We start from the raw sequence: 25340 nt of genomic DNA, 5'->3' as shown, positions 1-25340 counted from the left end.
AGAACTGTCTGTCCGGGGTGGGGGTCGGGTCCCTTTAAGCACAGCCCTTGGCTAGCCTGAGGCAGCAGCTCCACACTCTAAGTCCTAACCTGCTGGCCTGCTGGCACTGCTTCCGGCCAGCCTTAACTTCAGTTCAGGGTCCACTCAGTGTGGACATGCTAGCTCAAATTAGCAAAATGCTAATTTGAATTAGTTTTTAGGTCTAGATGCACTAATTCGAATTAGCTTAATTCAAATTAGTGCTGTAGTGTAGACATACCCAGGGAGAGTGGAAGGGGAGCCCTTGAAGTCAGAGGCCTCTGGCTAAAGGCAGTGGGAGCTAAAGGACTCAGCTCCTTTCTCTAGCCAAACCCACCAGGGCAGTGCATAGAACAGGAAAGTGCCCCACAATAGTGGGACCATCCCCCCAGTTTACACAGGCTCTAGCTCAGACAGAAGTTAGCAGCTCAGAGCAGGGATCCCTGGGGGAGTCTCTCTGGCCAGGCCTGGACAGACACTCTGACTAGATGGGCCCATTGGTCCCTTCTGGCCTTTACATGTACGACCATGAACATAAACTGCTAATTGTGTCTGGGAGACGCCTCCAGCTATCACAACTCTCAACATCTTCACACAGCCGGGCTATGACTGAACCCCTTTTAGAAGTTACAGTTACTTCCCTCTCCCCACACCCAAATGAGCCATCCCACCACTCACCCTCCTTTGGGCTGTGTGCGTTCTCCTGGCAGGGCTGCGTGCAGTACCAGCAAGTGCCACAGGCATTATGCACTTTGCAGGATTCAGCTCACAGTACAAAGAGGAGGTGGGTAGGAGGACAAGGTTTTCAGCACTGTGGAGTCTGAGGAGTACACCATACACTCAGAACAGCCTATTCTCATTAGAACAGGTATGTTCAGGTGCTGCATGTTCTGATCATCTAGGTATCACTCATTGCACCTGGTTTGAAGGTCTTTTGTTTTTTCTGATCAGTCCAGCTGCCGCTAGGAAGTCCATTCAGGTTGCCCCATGGAGCTTGCATTGAAGGCACTCGGGGAGTGGCTACTTGGGGAGCAGTGATTTGCTGCTGCTGCAGAGCCCAGGAGACATCCCCTCCATTTCTCAGGGCTTCTGGCAAGGAGGCTGCGGCATTGGTTTTCAGAGTCTTTAAGGGAAGATGGGCCTTCCTGCTTGGTAGGGATTGAGAAAAGAGACCCCATGGGATTTGCTGTTCTGTAAGCACTAGCTATGTTAATTTCTTAAAGTCATGTATCAGAGAAAAGCATTTCCAATAAAATATGCTACTGTCATTCATGTAGTTCATTCTTCACACCTTTTACTATATTTTCCCCAGGCAATGCCGGGTATTTATGCAAATAATTATCTAATCTAATCCAGGCTCTGTGCAATTGATTTCTTTCAAGTCACTGTTTACGCACTAGCCTAGAGAGGAGCCCTGGTCTTTTCTTAGCTTTTTGCAGCCATCTCTTTGCTCCGTTCAGTTGCCATGTGGTGAGGCAGCTGCAGGGTCTGTGCAGCAGGGGAACTCGCTCTGTGGCTGCTCTTCCTTCCTGTATCAGCTGTGTTTGCAGCTCTGGCTGGGATGGGATCTGGAGCAGTCAAATCCCACCGTGGGCTGCTCCAGATCCCACCAGCTGATTTTTTTTAATGGAACACTTTCAAATTTTCATGACTTTTGGGGAAAGGTTTCACAGTTTGCATTTCCTCTTGCTTCCTTGTTTCCACTTTCCCACCAAGAAAAGGGAAAAACTGGAGAAAATATGAAAAAAACGATTGGGAGCCAATTGTGAAACGTGTTTACCCTCTTTCAGGCTGCTGTCTTCTGGGCGCTGTGTCTATCAGGTAGGGTCACACTGTGCTCCACTGACCATCCACTGTTCATCTTAACTCCCACAGCCATCCCCAAATATCTGTGCCCTCCACCTTGTACCTCCCCTGTCCAGTGCTGTGCAGAGCTGACTGCAGCCCAGGGGTGAAATGTGCCCACCCACCATCTCAGGGCAATCCGCTTCTGCACCATTTACTATGGAAAACTGCTTCCAAAACTCCTCTTCCTTGTACACCTGACAAATTTCCCTTGAGCCTGCCCTCGGCTGTTTGGTTTCCTGCACAGGTGTTAATGTCTGTTTGCCAGGGGTCCCACACAAGGCCCAGACTTCATGTAAGTTCCCTGTAAGTCCAGAGGAATTTTCCCCTGGTGGAGCTGGGTCCTTCTCACCAGGGACTGGAAACCAGGGTGAAGGCAAAATCCCAGCCCCCCAGTCGTCCTGCAACCTTTCACCCTGGCCCAGCTGTGCCTCTAGCCGGGGGCTGTCTCAGTCCCTAGGTAGATATGGGCAGCTTGCATTTCCTCAGTGATACGTTTAGATGCAAACAAGCAAACCAGGCCCCGTCGGTTCTCAATCTTCCAGCCCTAAATAGAGACGCTGCGGTCGGGGCAGGGAAGGGGGGCGATGCAGGACAGGAAACAAGGAGCAGTGACCAATATGAGATTGAGGAGCGGACAGAGCAGGTCAGAGAGAGGCTGCAGCGTTTCTGCTGCCTGAGCCCTTCAGACCCCTGGGGGCCTGGGAGCAAGGAGAGGAGCTGGCTGGAGCATCCAACCCTGGGCAGCAGACGGGGTAGACCAGAGTGATTACGGATTGTCCCAACCTGACTTTGTCAGGCACAGTTGCAGCTGGGCTTTTTTAACCTGATCATCCCCCTTCCCCGCCCCCCACCGTCTCAATGCTCCTGTCTCTGTGTTTCCTGCTTCTCGGTGAGTACATGGGAATCCTGGGCTAACTCATAGCAGGTTGGGAGGAAACAGAGAAAACCCTGTCCCCGACTGTCAGCAAAGCCTCTTTAGTGTGAGAGAAATGGAAATCAGTATGGGTATGTCTACACTACCACCCTAGTTCGGTTAATGTAGGCAACCGGAGTGGAACGAGGTGTACAGGTAGTTCGGAAAAGGAAGCCTAATCCGAACTACCTAGTTCGTGCCGCGTGTAGCCGCGGGCACGGAGTCCGCACTAGCGGACATTTAAAAATGGCGGCGCCCGGCAACATGCAAATGAAGCCCGGGAAATTCAAATCCCGGGCTTCATTTGCAACTCCGGTTGCCTACATTAACCACCCTAGTTCAAACTAGGGTGGTAGTGTAGACATACCCTAGGAGAGTTACTGGACCAGATACCAAACTGGTGTAAATCAGTTTCGCTCCACTGGAATCAATAACAGGGTACACCAGCTAAGAGTCTGGCCCTCTAGAGAGCTGAGGGGAAAGGCAGCCCCAGCTCAGCCAAGGTCTCTGTGCGAAGGATCTGCCCTGCCCCAAATCTAGTGTCCTGCCTGGTTTTCTTCTTCACCAAAACAGGTATCAGGGATTAATTTCCCTGTCTGTCACAGGCGGGTTTTGTCCCTGGAGAGGAACCTTAGAAACTAACCACACGTCCCCTTTCTGTTCCCAGCACAGAGTCCCAGCAGCCAGGAGATCTGCTCAGCTCCCGCTGAGTCCGTTTGTCTGTCTGTCTGTCCCAGACACATTCAACGTACTCACTCACTCAATCACACCAGAGGGGTTTGCATTGATAGAAAAGGTGTCCTGCTGCAGAAGGTTATAATTCATTATCATTATTTCTTTGGCCTCTCAGGAACCAGCTCCACCCCCACTGCCAGATGCTGCACCCCCTATGTGAGGCTCTCCCTCCCCCGCAGAGCTGACAGTATCTCCCCATTACCCAGCTGTGCTGCAATAACAGCCTGCTCCAGACCCTGCAGCCCTTGGGCAGGGAGAGCCCCTCCTGCCCTGCCCTATAGAGGGTGTCAATGCTATGGAGCCATCCGCACTGTGCTCCATGCACATGGGCTATCTCAACCGTCGCTCGCACGGGGCCGTGCATCCCGCACACGTTCACACCCCGCTCAGCATGATCCCTGTTGCCCCCTCCTGCTCTCAGCCACGTTAGCACCTCCCCCTTCCCGGAGCTCCCTGGCTCTGCTCCAGGGGATTGTGGGTGGCTGCCCAGTGACCTCACAGGTACCCAGGGGAATTGGGGGAAGACTAAACCCTCCAGACTCCCCCAATCCGCATGTGGAACATCCAGGCTCCCTGGGGTTTTTCCCACAGCTCCTCCACAGCCCGTGAACCACCTCGCAGCTGTGAACTGCATCCACAGCAACCAGCTTCCTTTGCATACAGCTCCCTGGGCTCCCCCAGTTCATACCTGGGGCAGCCCTACTGATGGATTCACCCATTTCGCTCTCCTAACCCCAGTGTTCTACCTGAACCAAACGTCAGCCCAGCCAGGGGGCTCTGTGCTGCTCAAATGCTCTGTGTTCTCCCAACTCCCGGCCACCCGCATCGTCCTCTGCTGTGATGGGGAGGAGGTTTCATCGCAGCGGAGCGTAAAGGGGAAGATCACCTACAACTATGTCCGTGCCGTGTCCGGGGGCAGTGCCGGGAATTACTCCTGCGGGTACGAGATCAAGGAGAGCGACAACCGGGTGAACAGATCCCATCTCAGCCCTGCCCAGCACCTCAGCGTGGCGGGTAAGAGTGGGGCTCGGCAGAGCAAGTACAATTGCCCGTGCAGTGGCAGAGAGAATCCAGAGGCAGGTGAACGGGGTGATGGGTGGGAGAAGTAGGTTGTTATCCTCTGTGTGCACCAGTCTCTGTATGGAGACATGACACATTGTCAGCTCCCAGAGAGCAGTGGAGGGTGGGCGGCTCTGCGAGCAGATAGTGGGTAGAGGTAGCAGAGCCAAGCCCAGAAATCTGCCCCATTGCCTGTGACAGGCAGGGAGACAAGGTGGATGTGACTGGGGGTTTGGTGTTTTGGAGCCCTCTGCTCTGTTCCCAGCCTTGCTCAAGCGACCTGCCCAGCCCTTCCTTGTCCATACAAGGGGTGACTGACCAGAGTGAGCTGAACCGCGGGGGCAGGAGCGCTGGGCTAGTACCAGGGGCAGTGGAGATCACAGGGAAGCTACTAACACTCAGCTGGGCCTAGAGCGCAGGGTCTCTTAGCTTGTAGCTGAGCACCAGCCCCAGGTTGAAGGAATTCTGTGGGAAGTACCTGCCTCTCTGCACCCCTACCCAAATGCCTGTGGAGTGTATAATTGGCAGGTCTGAGGGAGCCAGGGGGAGCTACTCTGGGGAGGTCCCACCCTGGGCACAGCCCTGTCCCATGGGACTGGTGCAGGGCTGGGCTCAGCCATCGCAACCACGTCTCTCACACTGAGTGTCACCTGGCGGCGCCGATGGGCCCAGATTCCCCTTGTCCCCCGGGCACAAGCAGGCAAGCAGCAGAGCCAAGGAGTCAGACCCCCCAACTCTGACGGCTCCTGGGCCAGACCCTGGAATCGGAGCCTGGTTCTGCCCCCCCAGTTCTCCCCTCGCTGCATAGAGACTCTGGGCCAGACGCACCCCTCGGGTAACTCCTCTGCCTGCAGCACTTACACCAGGGCAGCCCCAGCTCTCTGCAGGGAACCCAGCCTGTGCAGAGGGGCAGCCCCAGGGCCAGGCAGCACGTAACTCCCCTGAGCCCTCAGCGCTGGGCGTGAGCAGGGCCTAGGCCTGGTGCTGCCCCAGGCCCAGGGCAGCTGGGGAATGTGGCCCGTGCACACGGCCCCATCCCACAACCAGCCCCAGGCTGTAGCTGAAGTGGCGAAACTGAGTATGAGACTCAGAGCGAGAGAGATTCCAGGGTCCAGCTGATATGAACTGGCAGAGCCCTGAGGACACCAAAGGAGGGGACATCAATTTACCGCTGCCTGTTGCTGGGAGTCGTGTCCCTATGGGGGTTGCAGGCATCTCTCCCACACAAGCTATTGCTCTGTCACACCCTGGTTAGCAGAGTGCCCCCAGCCCAGTCCTTAGGGCACAAAGTCTGGGCCAAACTCACCCCGGGCAGGTAACTCCTCGGCCTGCAGCTCAGGCACCCCGGCTGGGCTGGGCTCTGCTGGTGCTGTTCCCCCAGAGCAGAGGGCAGCACGGCCCCTGGCATCGCTCATGTCCCATGTCCGCCCTCTCCTGAGCGTCATGCTGGAGGGGTCACCCCTGCAGTGAGGTGCCAGCCATACTGGGGAGGGGCAAGAGGGCCTGGGCTGCTGAATCTGTTGCTGGCTCCTGTCAGGCTTTTGCACAGAATCCCAGCTCCTCTGACCTAACAGTCTCCATCACAGGCCTCCCATCTGGGGGAACCTCGCCCCTGCGGCATGATCCACCATTAGGTCCCTGGGAGCTCGCAGAGAGTCCCCGTTACACAGCAGCTGCCCCGTGTCTGGTTCTATCACCGCAGTCCCACACGTTGTTCTGCAGAAGGACATCACCCCCTCCCTTTCCGCATTGCTGAGCTGACCACGTCCCCCATCATCTGGGCCACTCGCTGCATCTTGGTTCTTTGCTGCTCCTGATGTCTGCGCCCGTCATCACCTTCATGCTGGAGAAATGGGGCCTGCCTGAGCCGCCGGGGCTGGAGAAGACTCGTGGGGAGAGCATCAGGATTGTGAGAGGGAGGAAATGGGGGATCTGCACTGACCAGCTGTGAGATGGGGAGATACCAGTGCCCAGTTCAGAGCCATTTTGGGGACAGACAGTGCTGCACAACAGGCCCTGGCAGTGACAATATTTGTCCAGATAACTCCTCCAGCCTCCTTCAATCCCTCTTTCCTGTCAGGAACACTGTCTGTTACTGCCCTGCAGCCTGCAGCCCTCGGCTCACTGCCAGGCTAGGACCATACCAAGCTCGGCTGGAAGTTGAAATAACCATTTCAATGTTATTTCGAAATAATGGAATTGCTGTGTAGATTCTCACAAGGTTATTTCGGAATAACGCTACTGTGTAAACGCATCCTCGGTTATTTTTTGCTGTTTATTCAAATAAACCTGTTTACATTTTTTTCTTCTTTTATGATTATATGCAATGAAAAAATACATGTACATTATAAAATGGACTTGTTATTTGGTAAACAATGGGGGTATGTCTACACTACCCCCCTAGTTCGAACTAGGGGGGTAATGTATGCATACCGAACTTGCTAATGAAGCCCGGGATTTGAATTTCCCGGGCTTCATTAGCATAAAGCCGGCGCCGCCATTTTTAAAAGCCAGCTAGTGCGAACCCCGTGGAAAGAGGTGTACAGATAGTTCGGATTAGGAAGCCTAATCCGAACTATCTAGTCCGTGCCGCGTGTAGCCGCGCGGCACGGGGTTCGCACTAGCCGGCTTTTAAAAATGGCGGCGCCGGTTTTATGCTAATGAAGCCCGGGAAATTCAAATCCCGGGCTTCATTAGCAAGTTCGGTATGCATACATTACCCCCTAGTTTCAACTAGGGGGGTAGTGTAGACATATCCTAAGTTATTTCATAATATTTTATAAAATGAACTAAAAAATGAAATTCCTTCTGTGATGGGTTCAGTCGCTAAGAAACACTAAGAAACTAATACCCTGGTTATGAATAATTAGTTTTCACCCTAGTTATTGTTCTAATAATCTTTGTACAGACTGGATCCTTTTCCTTCCATTCAGTCTTAGATGTTTCCAATAGTCCTCTTATTGACCACAATAGTAATAGTGACAGAGAACTGCTCGGGGAGATCAGAGAGACATTTAAAAAAAACCTCCTCAGTTATAATGGGGGATTTCTGCTATCCACACACTGACTGGGTAGATGTGACTCAGGACAGGATGCAGAGAAGAAGTTCCTTGACATCATTGTTGACTAGTTCTTGGAGCAGCTACACCTATAGGGCTACGTCTACACTGGCACCCTTTTCCGGAAATGCTTAAAACGGAACAGTTTTCCGTTATAAGTATTTCCGGAAAAAGCATATCTACATTGGCAGGATGCTTTTCCAGAAAAGCACTTTTTCCGGAAAAGCGTCCGTGCCAATGTAGACGCGTTTTTCCGGAAAAAAGCCTCGATCGTCATTTTCGCGATCAGGGCTTTTTTGCGGAAAAGAAATCTCTGCTGTCTACACTGGCCCTTTTCCAGAACAGTTTTCTGGAAAAGGACTTTTGCCCGAACGGGAGCAGCATAGTTTTTCCGGAAAAGCACTGATGATTTTACATTAGATCGTCAGTGCTTTTCCGGAAATTCAAGGAGCCAGTGTAGACAGCTGGCAAGTTATTCCGGAAAAGCGGCTGATTTTCCGGAATAAGTGGCCAGTGTAGACACAGCCCTGGTGTCCTCAGAGAGGCGAAGATTATTGGTTTAATCCTACATGGAGCACAAGATTTAGTCCAAGAGGTGAATGTAGCTGAACAACTTGGAAACAGCAACCATAACATAATTCAATTCAATATCCCTGGGCGGGAGATTACACAAAAGTGCCTCTGTGGCAACAAAATAAAAGGCAGTGGGAAGCAAAAAGGCATTCTTTAAAAACTAGAAGTTAAATCCTACTGAGGAAAATAGAAAAAAGCATAAACTCTGGCTAGTCAAATATGAAAGTATATTTAGGCAGGCAAAAAAAGAATTTGAAGAGCCACTGGCCAAAGACTCAAAAACTAACAGGAAAACAAAAAGTACCTCAGAAACAGGAAGTCTGCTAAACAACCAGGGCCACTGGAGAACTGAGATGCCAAAGGAACAGTCAAGGACAAGTCGATTGCAGAGGAGATACATGAATTCCCTGCATCAGTCTTCACTGAAGAGGATGTGACAGAGAGTCCCACACCTGAGACACTCTTTATAGATGACAAACCTGCTGAACAGCTGTTGCTAGGGTCGGCATTTCAGCAACTGGAGCGTTAATGACATCTGTCCTACCGCAGAGTGATGTTTCCATATGTTGGTGTCTCTTCTCTATGAGGTGGTGGCTGTTTTAAGGTAAAACACAGAAATGTTACTTTTCTGATGAGCCAGCTGAAAGCCAGAGAAATGAAGCCAGAAAATGTCTGACAGCCCTGCTGTGCATACAGCGGGGGCATCTAGACTGGGAAACACCTATAGCCCCCCCACCCTTACCCTGCACAGCCTTGGTCTGGCTTTTCTCTGCCCTCCCTCCAGTTAGAACAGCTGGGAATTTACCCAAACATATTCCAGGTGGTCAGAGAGACCCTTTTCCCTCTCTCCATGCCAACTGGAGGTAGTGACGGGTTTTCCTTATGTTGGGGCGCTATTATCTTCTATGCTGCAGGCAGTGTTGTATTTTCCTGTCCAGTTTCATGTTAATGACTGATGTTACCAATGGCGATGTCTATCACAGTTCTAGGCAATTTTGAGTATTGTATTCTTGTGAGTCGATGGCTCCCAATCATTGTGCCTTTAATCTGTGGGCAATCACAGCATCTTGTTGAAGCTGGTGGCTGTGATAAGTACCCTGCCATTAAGGAAAAATATGGGAAATAGGAAATGCCCCCATCGTTAGTATCTGCTGAAGCTCTGGGCACCCACAGCCCAAGGGCAAGACTGCAGCGTGGCAGGACCAAGTGCTCTGGTGGGTTTCCAAAGGTCTGAGAAGCAATGCAGGGGGGTAACACAAGCAGCAGGCACACCTTAGAAGCAACCAGAAAAAGCAACAAGTTGGACAGAGCCAGAGGTGCACTTGGAACAGGACCTTGAGAAAAAGTAGTGGGAGAGAGAGTGAGCTTTGGGCACAGTGCTGGCTGGGAAGAGGCTGGGAAGCAAGTGTCCAGAAAGTGTCTCCTGGTGTCCGGTTCCTGTTGTGTCCGGGGAAACAGGCCTCTGTAGAAGAGTCTGTATAAATAACTGGGGTTGAATCACCCAACATGCCTGGCTCTCTCATCACTATCTCCTCTCAGTACAACGACTAATGCCACTTCATACTCTGGCCAATTGCATAGGTCAAAAGGGAGACCAAAATATAAAATGTTGGGAGGGTGCAACACGCTGCTGAATTCACATGAAATGAGGACGGTCTCAAAGTCTCAGCCCGCGGGCCATCTGCGGCCCGAGAACCAGCCCAATCTGGCTCACTGAGACTTTTTAAAACATTTTTGAAACCAGCCTGCAGGGCAGGACTCCCTGGCCCATGGGGCTTGCAGCAGAATCAAGCCCACATTGCCCTCATGCCCACAGGGCGCTGCTGGGTCTGAGAGGCCGCACAGGCTGCCCGTGCTGGGGTCATAAAGCACATCGGCTGGGGAGCTCTCCCAAGAGCGCCCTCCCAGCTGACACGCTGCTCCTGCTGCTTCCGTGTTCTGCTACCCGGGGATTTCACTTTCACTTTCGCAATGCTGGGGTTTTGCTTTCGTGTGTTCTGGGTGGGGTGGGGATGCTCGGGAGAGGGCAGAGCTTCCTAATCCGAACTAGCTACTCGCGCGGCACGGGGTTCGAACTGCCGGCATTTAAAAATGGCGCCGGCCGGCTTCATGCAAATGAAGCCCGGGAAATTCAAATCCCGGGCTTCATTTGCAAGTGCGGTATGCCTACATTACCCTCCTAGTTCGAATTAGGAGGGTAGTGTAGACATACCCTCTCTTGCTCTCGCTCACACATACACACACAGAAAGAAAACTGCTTCTGTCATAAACACACAGAGAAATCTCTCTCACACGCATACACAAATCTCACACAGACACAAATCTCTCTCTCTCTCACACACACACAGAAATTTCTCTCAGGGTGCATCTACACTGCCAAGTTTTTCTCTGTTGGGGTGTTGCACGGGGAATACAGCCCTTCACCAGAGGGGGCAGTGCAGCCGGCCTGTAAGAGGAACTACCCCCACCGCTCCGTTCTGCCATGTCCCGCAGGCTGTGCCCCCTAGATCACTGGCAAGGGGATGATCACCTAAGTCAGATGAATCAGTTGACAGCTGCGCATGAGGCATCAGACAGTGAGGTTCTCGGATCTGGCTTATTCTGATAAAGTAGCTGGGGCTTCCCTGTTCTCCCCCCCCCCAAAAAAAAATCCCAATTATCAAAAGGCTTGTGACCAGATCAGGAGAGCTGGCATCACTGGTATCTAGTGAGTTTCACAACATGAGTGAATAGTGTCACAGCTTACACCAATGACTCTGCACACACCTCCCCAGGGCATGGAGCTAGCAGCCGGAAGCCACTCTAGCCCCACTGTACTGTTGGTGGCAGCGGTGGGGCCCCCCAGAAGTTTTTTAATGACTTGGGGTTGGCAGGCAGAGTCAGAGGATTTGGGGGTATGTGCAGGCCAGCAGGGGGACCTGGAGATGTGAGGGTGGAGAATACATGAAGTCCTCCACCCCCACCCCCAGAAGCCCTGCCAGAGGAGGGTGCCTGCTGGCTGTGTAGGAGGATTTGAGGACTGGCACTGGCCTTAAGGTAAATTGAATTTGAGACCCCCTGCTGTAAAAAAATACCCTTTCCTAGAGTCATTTACTAAAATAGGATAAATCAGGCCATGATAACAGTAGGAAAATCCCTTGACAGTGAATGAGACTCCATCTCTCCCAAGCTTTTAAGACAAAATGTCCTCAGAGATGAGGGATGAGAATGAAGCTTTGCTATCCACAGGACTGGGTTGGGGATGAGAGGATGTATATGAAAATCAGGCTGATAACAGGATGCTGCCTTCACCTTTAACTCTGAAGACACCAGTTATCCCTCTGTGACAGAAAGCCCTTCTGTAGCTGCATAGAGTTTCAAGCTGTGGGGGACTCTCCCTGTCGCTCTTGTGTGGAGTTTGGGGAGGATATTTTCCTCTCACCTGGATGTGTGTCTGTGAGGCAGGGCCTGACTGGCCAGGATAACAGCAGGTGAGGGAGGCAGCTACCTGCTCTTAGGTGGAGATCTGAGGCAGCAGCAGGGAGACCGAGGTAACAGACACAGCCTGAACCTGGGAACCCTGAGTGACTCCACGTTTGCGGGTCCCTGACGAGCAGGAACAGGCAAACCAATTGCTCTCTGCTCTCACATCACTTTGTCCTTAGTAAAAGCTGGGACTCACCCTGGCACTTCTCCGGGACTCCACGGAGGCATCTGGGGAGAGAATGACAGTTACACATTGCCACTTGGGTGTACGTGCCATTAAGGGAAGGCACCTCCTTGAGCAGGAATTATAACCCCATGGCTCCTCCTCCAGCCAGAGCAGGGCCCCCTGGGCAGCCCTGAGCACCATGGAGCTAGGGGATACCAAAAGGCTGTGTCTAGACTGGCAAGATTTTCCGCAAGATCAGCTGCTTTTGCGGAAAAACTTGCCGTCTGTCTACACTGGCCGCTTGAATTTCCACAAGAACACTGACTTCCTACTGTAAGAAATCAATGCTTCTTGCAGAAATAGTATGCTACTCTCGTTCGGGAAAAAGCCCTCTTGCGCAAATCATTTGTGCAAGAGGGCCAGCGTAGACAGCACAGTATTGATTTGCGCAAAAAAGCCCCGATGGCTAAAATGGCGATTGGGGCTTTTTTGCGCAAAAGCGTGTCTAGATTAGCCACGGATGCTTTTCCGCAAAAAGTACTTTTGTGGAAAAACGTCCGTGCCAATCTAGACGCTCTTTTCTGCAAATGCTTTTAACGGAAAACTTTTCCGTTAAAAGCATTTGCGGAAAATCATGCCAGTGTAGAAGTAGCCGAAGGATTAAGTTAGGCTGTTGAAGATGCTCAGTGGAAACTGTGTCTGGGTTTTTCACAGAGCTGTTTTGGCACAAACAGAATCAGCTTTTGGCAGAAAATTTCAGTATATTCTCAGCAAAACCCCCAAACCCTGAAATGTTTGACTGACCCCAGAAATGGTGATAAAAATACCACCCCGGTGCCACATGGGACTTGTAGTTCAATGGCCTTGTGCTGACAGTCTCCTCCACCCGCAGGACTGGGGGGCTGGATTTCACCTCCCATGATGCACCACAGCCAGGGACTCCCAGGATGTACTGCCAACCGCCAGCAAGAGGGGAGAGAGTGGTCCATCAGGGGAGAGCCTGGCTCAAAGAGGAGCCTGGGGGTCATAGGCAAAGAGGGGACAAAGGAACCGCAGAAGCACCAGACATGGGAGCCCACGAACTCTTCCTCTTGGTAGTTGAAACTCTTGGCCAGCTCTGCCCACCCCCCACCAATTAACACATTTACTCCCAGCCCCACATTTCCTCCTCATGTGCATGTGACCTTCCCTCGCCCTGATGCCCTCCCAGAGCTCTTACATTCAATCTGATCTCCAGGACTGCAGCTGGCGCCTCGCCAGGCTCGTTCCCTGTGGGAGTGACAAGCACACGGGGTGTCAGTCGTGCCGCGTGTTTTCTCCCTGCTCTCAGAGATCTGACTGAGAGTCGGTTTCTTCTGAGCCGGGGCGATGTGTGTGCGTAAGGGGGCATGTGCAGCCCAGTGCCATGGGCAGGAAGAGCAAGGGGTCAGATTTCTGGGTGGCCCAGAGGTCTAGTGGGGGGCCTGGCGCCTCTAGCGGGTGTTGGATGCTCCCACAGTCACCAGGAGGCAGCTGAGCGAGGTGGTTCTCCCCAGCTCTTGGCTGGATCACTCCGGAAGCCAGCATGACTGCCCCACACCCGCTGGCAGGAAGAGGCCTGGAGCGGAAGGGGAGGTGTTCTGTCGTGGGGAGTTTCACAGTATAGGAAGAAATCAGTGGACATACAGAGAGCTTGAGTAGTTGCAAGTGCCCATTTATTGCATAGCACAGAACTGACTAGCACAAGCCCAAACGAGCTGGGCTGACCCCAGTGACTTACTCAGTTACTATAACAACAAGATCTATATCTGCAACCCAATACACAACAGGAGGTGCCCCAGTCCTCCCCCGGGCAGGGGAATCACGTGAGGGGGACAGGTACGTGGCTGGTTCTCCATTCAGCTCTCTCGTCATTTCCTTGTTTATTTTCCACCCAACTAAAACTGAATTCTGGCCCAGGCCTGCTCACACTGACAGGGCTGGGAATCTGAGCACTGACCTTGAGGCTGAGCTGTGAAGTCTTTGCAGAGCGTGGAAGCTCTAACTTCACATCCCCAGGCTCTTCTCCTCCAGCCCTGCCTGCTATCCCGCTCCCACGGCCCAGGGGGCAGGGTGGGGTGTTTGGGGGCAGAGACTGGCCATAGGGCAGGAAGGGCAGCTGCTCAGAGCTGTATGGGTGAGGGAGGCTCAGGAGGCAGGCAGGGCACAGCTGGCCCCTGCCCCCACTGGCTTTATTGGCAGAGTCGCTGTACTGGGAACCCAGGCTGGGCCGGACACTGGCAGAGCCTGGAAACTGCCTCTCGCCTCCCCACACCCCGGGCCCTGTCTGTGCCCAGAATGCCCCTTGCGTCGCCCATCGAGGGGGCGTGTCAAATTCCTGGGGTCCCTGGCAGGGCAACGTGCAGCCGATGAACCAGGCCTGGGGCCCTGAGACCAGCATGAGCCAGGCAGGGTTCAGAATGAGCTGGATCTGGCCTGGCAGGCTGCACAGTGGCAGAGGGCAAAGGGAACAGGGTTAGAGAGGGAGCCTTGAATGTCCCTTAACCCCAGTTCTCATCCTGCCCTGGGCTTTTCAAAAATTCCCCCAGAACAAATAGACTGACCCCTGCACTGCCGGCAGCAGGAGAGCTGAGCTCAGCCTAGATGCTGGTGCAACCACCAGCCCTTCTGTGGGGCAGAGCGCACTGACCCCTCCCCTGAGTGTGTCCAGACTACACCTCTCTCTCAACAGAGAGATGTAGATTAGGCACATCGAAATTGCTAATGAAGCTGGGATTTAAATATCCTGTGCCTCATTAGCATAAACATGGCTGCCACTTTTTTTCCGAAATGAAGTTTTTTTGAAGAAAAGGCAGTCTAGACGCGGCTCTGTGGAAAATAAACCCTTTTTCGACAGATCCTGTAAACCTCCTTTTTGAGGAATACAGGATCTGTCGAAAAAGGGTTTATTTTCCACAGAGCCGAGTCTAAATTGCCGTTCTTCTCAAAAAAACTCCGTTTTGAAAAGAAGCGGTGGCCATGTTTATGCTAATGAGGCACAGACTAGTTAAATCCTGGCTTCATTAGCAATTTCGACGTGCTTGATTTGCATCCCTCTGTCAACAGAAGGATGCAGCCTAAACGTAGCCCCTGAGAGAAAACGAGACCAGGAGAGGGAATAATCTCCTCCTACCTGTGATCCCTTCGCAGAGACACAACTGGAAGCAGCGAGGCAGAGTGATCCGAGAGGGGGACACCATTCATTGTGGGCACAGAGAGAGAGAGAGAGAGAAATGAGCAACACAGCCCCTGTTCATCTTGGCTTTGGTACAGAACCCTGTTTCCACGGCCTGGCCTGGTGCTCTCCTCTCCTCCACCAGCGCCACTGACCGCCCATGGGAGCACTGGCCCCAAGTCTCACCACAGAGGTGCCAACTCCTGGTGCTCAAAAAAAGGCATCCAATGGATAGCCCCCCGTTAGCGCCTCCTCCTGCCCCCAGAGCCTCCTGCTCACCCCCTCCCCCTCACTCCCAGTGCTTCCTGCCCACCACCTTCCCTTCCCCCTACCTTCCAGCGCCTCCCACCCACCACTCCCTCTTTCCCCCAGCACCTCCTATCCCACCACCTCCCCCTACCTCCATGCACCTAGGGGATGCCTTCCTGACCTGCAATTTTAGTGTCTTGCGTGTGGTTATTCCATCCAGACACACGACCCTGGCTGAGCCGTAGACTGGTTACCCGTTCTGCCTACTTGTTTTTCCCTTTGATATTTTCATACCCTCTGCTCCTTCTTTCCTGCCACCTACTTTTTTGTCCCTCTCCCTTTCTCCCTTCTCCCCTATTTATTTTGGGTCTGCACATCCTAAACTCAGAACTCCGGTCATCTAGAAGTGGGCTGTGCCCATGAAAGCTCATGATACCATCTACATGTTTTGTTAGTCTATAACGTGCTACCAGACTATTCATTGTTTTTAAAGTTTAGCCCATAAATAATATACAGCACCTAGTAGAGTGGTGCTCTGACCCCTAACTGAGGCTACTGCAACACACATAATTAATCACACAGACATTCCCTTTCATTGTCTCTTTGATCTTTGCCCCCAGGAAGCCTCCTGAAAACAAATGATCCATTTCACCTTGTCTATCTCATCTCTCTCCTCCCATCCCAGGCACACTGGGGACAGGAGATCTCAGGGGGCGTCTCTGCCACGTCTGTCTGTACATTTACTAACAGGGCTCAGCCTCACTCTCATACCCACCTTTCCTTCCCAGCAGATAAAGCACCACAGCCAGCACCAGGACAGCAGGGACCGTAATTCCCAACAGGAGCTTTAGATTCAGCCCTAGGAAAGAAATTCGCTGTGAATGGCCCCTCCAAGCAGCCACCAGCCAGTCCCCACTGGCTGGAGCTGGCCGAGTCATGTGGTAAGTGACCCCTCCTGCTATCATGAGGACTAAGAAAAGCAGGGAACAGCCCAGGTTTGCTCAGGGATTTAGTGCAAAGGCCTTGGCACCAGCTGTGTGCTCAGGCGAGGGTGGACATGGGGCATAAGTGATGCCAGGGGCCATGCTCTCCTCTGCCCTGGGGGAACAGCACCGGCAGAGCCCAGCCCAGCCGGGGTCACTGAGCTGCAATCCGAGGAGGTACCTGCCCTGGAGTGAGTTTGCCCCAGATTTTGTGCCCTGAGGGTGGGGCTGGAGGCCCAGAACTGGGCACTGCTAACCAGAGAGTGTGGGTGAAAAAGCTAGTTCCTCCTCTTCCATACCCACCAGAGTCAAGTCCCGTGTCCAGTGCCACGACTCTGCCACTTGTGATTGTGGCTGCTGGTTCCTACAGACCAGATGCCTCCTGCCCGACGTGCCGAGGGGCTGGGCAGTGTGGGAAGGCCGAGCGTCACAGTCTCTGACTTCACAGACCTTCAGTGCAGGCAGCACAGACCCTGCCAGCTTGGCACCGCAGTTCAGGGTTGGAAGGCAGCATGGGCCCAGCCTCCCACCCCAGGGCATTGGGGACTAGACAGCCAGCCACGGAAGCACCAGGAGGATGGGGGCGGAGCACATCTGGCTGCCTGGGGAGGTTTGCCTGCCCCTGCCTCTGTCACTGCCCATGAGGGGGTGACAGAGCAATAGCCCATTACCTGAGCGGGTCGGTTTCTTTGCTCCTCCGCTGCTGCTCCCGCCGCCTGTGTGACAAGGGCAAAGAGATTTGCACCGTGTGGGAGAGATGCCTGCAGCCCCCGCAGGGACGCACCTCCCATTTCACTCAGGCTGCACCAGGACTCTGTGTAAAGGCCTCCCAGCAGCCAGCGACAGACACGGCAACTAGACCCGATTTCCTCTCCCCAGAGTGGCTGCAGTTCACCGCAGGGTGATCCCACCCTGGGCAGCACGAGGCCTTGGCACTAGCTGTGTGCTCAGGAGAGGGTGGATGTGGGACGTGAGCAATGCCAGAGGCCGTGCAGCCCTCTGCCCTGGGGAACGGCACCAGCAGCCGGGGTCACTGAGCTGCAGGCCGAGGAGGTACCTGCTCCGGGGTGAGTTTGGCCCAGACTTTGTGCCCTGAGGGCGGGGCTGGGGGCACAGAGCCGGGCTCTGCTAACCAGGGTGTGACAAAGCAATAGCCCGTTACCTGGGCGAGTCGGCCCCTCCGCTGCACCACTGCTGCTCCCGCCGCCTGTGTGACAAGGGCAAAGAGATTCGCACCGTATAGGAGGGACGCGCCCCCAGCGACAGACCGAGTGGTTCTGCCGGCGCCTGGGCCAGAGCCCCAGTGGGTGCAAATCAGCATCACACCCTGGAGTCACTGGGTCACATCCCCAGTGGGAGTAAATTGGCCTCCCTCCATTGGAGTCCACAGGGCTCTGTCAGTTCACAGTGGAGCTGCTGGCTCCTGGACTCTCTCGCTCTGAGTCTCACACTGAGTTTCCCCGCTACAGGCTGGGTTCCATGCAGAGAGTTGGGGCCACCCCTGGTGTAAGTGCTGCAGTCAGAGGAGTTACCCCAGGGGCGCGTTTGACCCAGAGTCTCTATGCAGCGAGGGGAGAGCTGGGTGGGAGAGGGCAGAGCCAGGCTCGGATCCCAGGGTCTGACCCAGGAGCCGTCAGAGCTGGGGGGTCTGACTCCTCGGCTCTGCTGCTCGCCTGCCTGTGCCAGGGGGACAAGGGGAATCTGGGCCCATCAGCACCACCAGGTGACACTCAGTGTGAGAAACGCGGCTGCGATGGCTGAGCCCAGCCCTGCACCAGTCCCATGGGACAGGGCTCTGCCCTGGGTGGAACCTCCCCAAAGGGGCTCCCCCGACTCCCTCAGGCCTGCCAAGTGCCGCACACTCCACCGGCCTTTGGCAGCCCTGTCCCTCTGTGCAGAAGCTGGGTAGTGGGGGATGGGTGTAGACTCCTCAGAGGTTTCCTGGAGCCGGGGGCTGGTGCTCACTACGAGGCAGGAGACCCTGCGCTCTAGGCCCGGCTGAGTGTTAGTAGCTTCCCTGTGCTCATCACCGCCCCTGGTACTAGCCCAGCGCTCCTGCCCCCGCGGTACAGCTCACACTGGTCAGTCACCCCTTGTATGGACAAGGAGGGGCTGGGCAGGTCGCTTGAGCAGGGCTGGGAACAGAGCAGAGGGCTCCAAAACGCCAACCCCCAGTCACATCCACCTTGTCTCCCTGCCTGTCACAGGCAATGGGCCAGGTTTCTGGGCTTGGCTCTGCTGCCTCTACCCACTGTCTGCTCCCAGAGCCGCCCACCCCCCACTGCTCTCTGGGAGCCGACCGTGCGTCATGTCTCCATATAAAGACTGGTTCGCACAGAGGATAACAACCTACTTCATCTTACCAGTGACACTGAGGTGCTGGGCAGGGCTGAGTTTAGATCTTCTCACCCGGTTGTTGTTGTCCTTGATCTCGTACCTGCAGGTAAAATTCCCAGCGCTGCCCCTGGACAGCAGATGGTCATAGTTGTAATTCATCTTCTCCTTTATGGCCTGCTGGGTTGATAGCTCCTCCCCATCCTTACAGAAGACAATGCGGGTGACCGGGAGCTGGAAGTCCACAAGGCACCGGAGTTGCACAGAGTTGGCTTCCGGAGCATGCATCTGATTAAGGTAGAGGGTGGGGGCAGGAAGAGCACCTGGGAAGAGAGGGTGAAATCCATCAATGGGGCTGTGCGGGGCTGCCCAGGGAGCAGTTTACTAAAAGAAGTTGGTTGCCCTGGAAATGGATTGCAGCTGGGAAGTGGATCAGTGGCCCTGGAGGAGTGATAGGGTACAGTCCCGGAGAGCCGGAGAGGTTCCACAGGGGATTGTGGGAATGTGTGGATTTTGGCCTCTTTTCTCACAGTCCACCTGGGTACCTGCACGGTCACTGGGCAGCCACCCACAATCCCCTGGAGCAGAGCCAGGGAGCTCTGGGAGGGGTGGGTGCTAATGTGCTGAGAGCAGGAGGGGGTAGCAGAGACCATGCTGAGAGGGGTGTGAACGTGTGCTGGATGCACGGCCCCGTGCGAGCGACGGCTGGGATAGCCCACGTGCATGGAGCACAGTGCGGGCGGCTCCGAGGTGCTGACACGGCTCTGTGGGGCAGGGCGGGAGGGGCTCTCCCTGCCCAAGGGCTGAGTCTGGAACAAGCTGTTATTGCAGCACAGCTGGGTCATGGGGGGACATGGTCAGATCTGAGACTGTCAGCTCTGCGGGCACCGGGACCCGAGATCTTCACGTGTGGCAGGAGTGCGGTGCAGCACCTGGCACGACGGGGCCTCGGTGCCTGAGAGGGGCATGTGAGGTCACAGTAACAATAATAATCAATCCTAATCTTCTGTAGCTGGAAGCCTTTTCTGTTAATGCCAACCCCCCAGCATGAGCGTGTCTGGGCACAGACAGACTGACGGACGGACTCACCGGGAGCTGAGCAGATCGCCTGGCTGCTGGGACTCAGTGCTGGGAACAGAAAGGGGACAGAAATGAAACAGGGAACAGAAACGTGTGGTTAGTGCTGGAGATAAAATCTGCCCGTATTCGAAGGCTCCTTGTCAGGGACAAAACCTGCCTTTAAAATCCCCGAGTCCTGTTCTGGTGCAGGAGCAAACCCAGCAGGACGTTAGCTTCGGGCAGGGCAGATTCCTCGAGCACACAGGCCTCGGCTGCGCTGGGCTCTCCTTTCCCTTCAGATCTCCAGAGAGCCAGGTGGTGAAAGCTGACATTGACTCCAGTGCAGCGACACGGATTTACACCATATTGGGATCTGGCCCAGCAGCTCTCACACTCTGTGTTAACCCTGGTTCCCATTTCTCGCCCACTGAAGAGGCTTTGCCGACACTCCGGGCCAGTGGCTGCTCTCGGTTCTGTTTCCTCCCACCAAGCTCCGAATTAGCCCAGGATTCCCGTGTACTCACCGGGCAGCAAGAGGCACAGAGACAGGAGCATTGAGACCATCGGGGAACCAATCAGCCTCTCCCCGATAGGTGAGGACAGGACAATCCTCAGTCGCTCCTGTTCCCTCCTGCCCCTTCAGTTCTCTCTGACTTCCTCACAAGGGAATCTCTGCTACTCTGATCCGATCAGCCTGTCTGCTCGCCAGGGCTGGATACTCCAGCCAGCCCCTCTCCCTGCATCCAGGCCTCGTGGGATCTGTAGGGTTCTGACAGCAAAAATGCCACAGCCTGTGTCTGATCTGCTCTGTCTCCTCCCCAGGTCTGATATTCATCATTGTTCCCCATTTCCTGCCCCGCACCACCTCCCTTCCCCAGTCCAACCGCAGTGTCTCTATTTAGGGTTGAAGGTTGAGAGCCAAAGGGGCTCGGTTTGCTTGTTTGAGTCTAACCATACCAGTAAAGAAACGTGCCCTGTCCTATCTCACAGCCTGGGGACCGAGACAGCCCCTGGCTAAAGGCACAGCGGGGCCAGAGTGAAAGGTCAGTGGGTGTTTGGGAGGGGAATATTGGATGGCCCTTTTCCCCCACCCTGGTCTCCAGTCCCTGGTTAGAAGTACAGCCCTCCCCCAGTGGGCAATTCCTTCTGGGCTTCTGTGGAACATAGATGGGGCCTGGACCTCATGGGACCCTTACTCAAGGGTCAGTTTAATGCTCAGGGATCACCTACCCCTGGCCTCCACTTCCTTCCTTATCTGCCCGGTGCTACAACCCCAGCTCCAGTCACTTCTGCCCACCCTGCTCTGTCTGCCACCATCGTCCCCATTCTGAACAACTGAGAAATCTGCTGTCCCCTCTGAGCGACAGGCCCAGGGCACGGCCAGATAGGGAAGGAGAAAAGGCAGTTGAGAAAGAGCATCCAGAAGTGACCTGTGAGCCAGAATCAGTGGGACTGAGCCCATAGTAAGGGAATCAGGGCAGAAAGAAAGGTGAGAAAGAAAAAAGCCAAGGAGTCCTGGGCCTGTAGTGAGGCAGGTTGACCACCCCGCCTACAACGATGTGTTCTGGTGAGTGTGGCCAGTCCAGTCTCGCCCCGCCCCCAGAAGCAGAGGGGTGTGGCTGGAAGTATAAAGGACTGTGCTGACCGTTCAGTTGGAGTCCAGCCGCTGCAGGAGATGGATGCTCCCTCTGGTCTCCCACCCAAGGAACAGTGACCAACCGAGTGGGGGCCAATGACCGGGCTGGACCACATGGATCCCTGACCAACACTGCCCCAAAGGAAGCTGCAGACTGGAGCCCTCTCTGACTTGGAGGAGCTACCTGTGGTGTCTGGTGCCTGTTCATCTAACAGTATAGATCCACTGAGACTGCAGGTTTGCCAGGACGAGGGGGAGTGTGGCATGACCCTCGGGGATCAGGGCCACAATGTGGCCACCAAGGGGTGTCAGCATGGTGTGGTCTGGATTCCCTGCTAACCAGGAGTAAGTCAACGTGGTGCGTAGTGAACTCCCTGTTGATTCGGAAACTGACTACACTACCACTGTTAGGGCCACAGCCTGTGCCCCCCCAACTCTGAGTGGTGCAGTCTCCCTCTCCCAGAGACCTGTGGCTAAACTGTGCTGTGCCCCCTGCAGCCAGGCTGAGCCTCTCACTGGGTTACCACCCCGCTCAGGGACTCAGTCTGTGGAGCACAGCTGGAGACCAGCTGTTCTGAGCCGTGGCCCAAAGACATCAGGGGAAAAAGGGAGGGAGGAGGAATCCAAAATGTAAATCTTTTGCAAAAAGGAATGTGAAAAACTGGAAAAAAAACATTTTAAAATATGCTCCTGATGTTTCTTTAAAAATATTTCAAACTTCTCTTTGAAGAAATGGAAACGTTGGAAAAAACTAAACCATTGGACAAAACCTCTCGCCGTTAGAAATGGTCGTTTGTAGATCAAAGGGTTTTGGCAGCTCTACTCCCAAGTGATCCCCGGGGCTGCGGGTCATTTGGAGCAGTTGGCACTTTGGCATTGCAGCTGGGCACAGCTGGCAGCGCAGCCCATGAACAGGTACTGGAACTGGGAAAGTGGGGAAAGACGAGTGAAGGGAGGTTGCTGCCGGGATCATGAGCAGTCCATAGCGGGATGTGAAGAAGGGGCCTCACCCTCTTCCCCCACCCTCAGCCAGAGCTGCAAACGCAGCTGAGACAGAAAGCAAGAGCAGCCGCAGAGTGAGTCCCCCGGGCTGCTCAGACCCTGCAGCTGCCTCACCGCACAGCCCCTGGAAGGAGTTAGGAGGGCTTCTCTCTAGGCAAGTGCGTTAGAACAGTGACGTGAAATCAGTCAGTTGTGCAGAGCCTGTAGAGACAGGCGCTAAGTGTTAAATTCTGTGGTTTCTCTCACAGGCAGGGTGGAGCCTTCTCATGTCAGAGATGGGGATATTGAGGCACAATAAGAGACTGAGTCCCGGCCACACAGGAGTCCACATCTGAGTCAGGAATTGAACCCAGAGGTCATGATCCTCCATCCACTGGCCTGGCCACAAGATCCTCCGACTTTCCCCCACCCCTCCCAGAGCCTGGCTGACAATGACCAAACTCCTACATGCCTGGCAGGCCAGTGACCCTGGGCTACGACAGCCAAAGAGGGAAGAAGCTGGATGGGACGGGACTGGGAATCAGGAAAAATATCAGAGAAACGAGCTGGGAAATCTAGAGCTGGGGATTGAATTGATCTCACCGAGTCTCCCCCAGTCACAGCCCCTGCCTCCCTTTCCCTGGTCCAAAGCCCAGGGCAGAATGAGACCCGGTCTGCCCAGCCCTGCAGGGGATAGTGATGGAGCCAGACACTGCTGGTCTAGAGGGACAGGCTGCTGCTCAGAAGAGGGCAGGGAGAGGAGAGCTGCTGTGGTGAGCTGCCGCCCCTGCTCAGCGACTCTCTGCACACACAGTGGAGCCGCTCTGTGCAGCTGTGTGGGGTGGGAACCACAGGATGAGCCCACAGCGCCCTGAGCAGCTGCAGAATCATCTGTGCAAATGCCTCTTCCCCACCCCACACCAGCACTGAGCTCTCCCCAGACCTGACCCCAAAATAGCAGCCCAATAGTGTGGGGTTTATCACCCGCTGTGGGATTCAGTAACCCGCTCTCACAATGTTATTTTTGTCCTCACACATTAACTTGTCTCATTCTCGCTCTCTCCACTTTGTCTACTCTCACGAGGGTTCAGGGCAGTTTATGTTCGTGGCCGTACATGTAAAGGCCAGAAGGGACCAACTGTAGCCAGACAGGAACCCCCTTGTAACATCCATTTTTGCTTGCCTGGAGCATACAGGGCACACAGAGCAGAAGGCCCAGGCTGTGTGACCATGAATGGCTATAAACAGAGATATGCCAATTGCTGACCAAGAGGCTGCCAAGGAGTGCCCTTGACTTAACCCATATTGATACGAACACACATCCATCCGCGGGGGGAGGAATCTCTCGCCCAGTAAAAAAATGTCTAGTGCTCACAATTTAGTTATCTCTCTTGCAAGTGTAAATTAACTTGAAACTTGCTTGTAAGAACTGGCGCCACAAAACGGACCAGTAGAATTCGGCATCTTAGATAAGAAAGAGAATACGGGCCCCCAGGGGTATAAAGATAGGTCCAGCAGCGCATTCTCTTTGAGTGTCAATCTACCATCTATCTGCTGGTCGGGTTTGGTGTTTGATCTCCCGAGGTTCCAAGGGGACGCCCACCTCGTATTCGTCTTTCCTAGGAATTGAGAGACCGGCCCTGGCCTGACACGCTGGAGTCGAGAGGCACAGAAAGGGGTAAAAATTGTACCTGGATGTGGTCCTTTGTTTAAGTATATATATACATAGACTTAGAGCTCTTTAAAGATTAAGCTGTCACTTGGTACCATTATTTCTATTTTCTATCTTTATTTTCTTTGTAACCATTTTTAAAATCTGTATTTGTTAGCATTTAAGAAATAGAGCAATAGCCATTGTAACCATATGCTTTTATAAGTCTTTTAATAAACCTGTAACTGTTTAAGCTTTAACCTGACTCCTTCAGTTGCTGTAACAGAATCAAGCACAATTTAAAAAAACTTCAGCCGGTCATAAAGGGACAGACATAGGGAGAGCTTAGGCGTTTGGATCTGTGTCACTCCCAGGTGACAAGATCCGTTGGGGCACCTTTCCAGCCTTTCCCAGGCTGCCCGCTGCGAAGGAACCCCTGTGTTCTAGCAGTTAAAATCTAAGGTGTAATAAGCTCTTTCTATATAACGGGGCGTCTGTTGGCCTGCTGGCCACCCTCTGCGACGGGACCCCGGTCCTAGCAGTAAAGACACGGACGTTAAACCTTTTCTCGGAAGCATACACACACACACTGCCCTGACCGTCGGCTGACACCAACGGGTTCATCTGGTCAGAGCGTCTGCCCAGTCCAGGCCAGAGTCTCCCCCAGGGATCCCTGCACTGAGCTGCTAACAGCTGGCTGGGCTAGAGCCTATCTGGCAGAAAGAGACATTCCCTCTCGGTTTAACGGCTCCCAGCTGGCTTCCATTTCTTAACACTACGGTGGCTGCGACTGATCATTGCAAGAGGAACCAGCGGGAAGTGAGATGCTGGACTGAGACAGAGAAACTGGTGATGGACCCTGAAGTTTAGCTCCAGCTCTGCGTCCTAATCTGGCCTTTCCCAGCGTCTGGGGGTGTGTATTAGGGGTTCCAGTTTGTGCCTCTGATAGAGACAGCCCCAGGCCACACAATTAGCATCTAAGCTGCCCGAAAGTCTTTATGTGGGGACTCTCCCTCTGAGACAAAAGTGCAACAGCTACCAGAGACAGTAATTTGAGCCTGATAAAGGAGGGAAAGAAAATGCACAATCTGAGGTGACTGAGCCACCTAACAGCGAATGGACAAGAAGGACAAGTTGGAGTTATTGGTCTTGATGGAAATTTCAGCAAGTCCATGGAGCGTCCAAATCTGGTGTGTTCCCAAGACCTAACACTGACAAGATTGAGTGAGCAGCTGAGACAGGCCACTAACATCCCCAGGGCAGATTTTAGCAATGACTGCCATGAGGTTTAATGCTCTAGTGTAACCCATGGTAGGTTGTCAGGGCAGGGATGGGGCCAGATCATACAAGCTTGTACAACACAGGCAAACCAGTAGCACTGAGGAAACAACAGTCACAGTGACAATGCACCTGGGCCA

At 53.9% G+C, this 25340-nt stretch overlaps 1 protein-coding gene across 1 annotated transcript; it reads right to left on the bottom strand.

The window, feature by feature from the left end:
- Nucleotides 1-7335: 7335 nt before the first annotated feature.
- LOC149523344 (uncharacterized) lies at nucleotides 7336-22812 on the bottom strand. The gene is made up of 9 exons (XM_089770035.1): nucleotides 19685-22812; nucleotides 18625-18918; nucleotides 17424-17468; nucleotides 16933-16977; nucleotides 16054-16137; nucleotides 14988-15012; nucleotides 13056-13105; nucleotides 11867-11898; nucleotides 7336-8799 (listed from the first exon to the last, which is right to left on the bottom strand). Exons 2-9 carry the CDS (start codon nucleotides 18881-18883, stop codon nucleotides 8746-8748), a joined length of 594 nt encoding a protein of 197 aa, XP_089626161.1. The 5' UTR covers nucleotides 18884-18918; nucleotides 19685-22812; the 3' UTR covers nucleotides 7336-8745.
- Between the last annotated feature and the right edge of the window lie 2528 nt (nucleotides 22813-25340).

This window comes from Pelodiscus sinensis, chromosome 18 (genome assembly GCF_052426305.1).
Source record: "Pelodiscus sinensis isolate ZL-2025 chromosome 18, ASM5242630v1, whole genome shotgun sequence".
In the NCBI taxonomy this organism is placed as follows: Eukaryota; Metazoa; Chordata; order Testudines; family Trionychidae; genus Pelodiscus; species Pelodiscus sinensis.
The sequence above is the reverse complement of the archived record's forward strand: the minus strand, read 5'-3'. Positions and strand labels throughout refer to the sequence as shown.

Bases quoted from the DNA above. Each gene is read 5' to 3' on its own strand.
- LOC149523344 (XM_089770035.1), bottom strand. From the start codon at position 18,883: ATGCATGCTCCGGAAGCCAACTCTGTGCAACTCCGGTGCCTTGTGGAC. The intron at 17,469-18,624 runs GTAAGATGAAGT...CTTGTCACACAG, and splicing joins CCAGCACCTCAGTGTCACTG to GCGGCGGGAGCAGCAGTGGT. The intron at 15,013-16,053 runs GTGGGTATGAGA...CGCTGCTTCCAG, and splicing joins TTATCTGCTGGGAAGGAAAG to TTGTGTCTCTGCGAAGGGAT.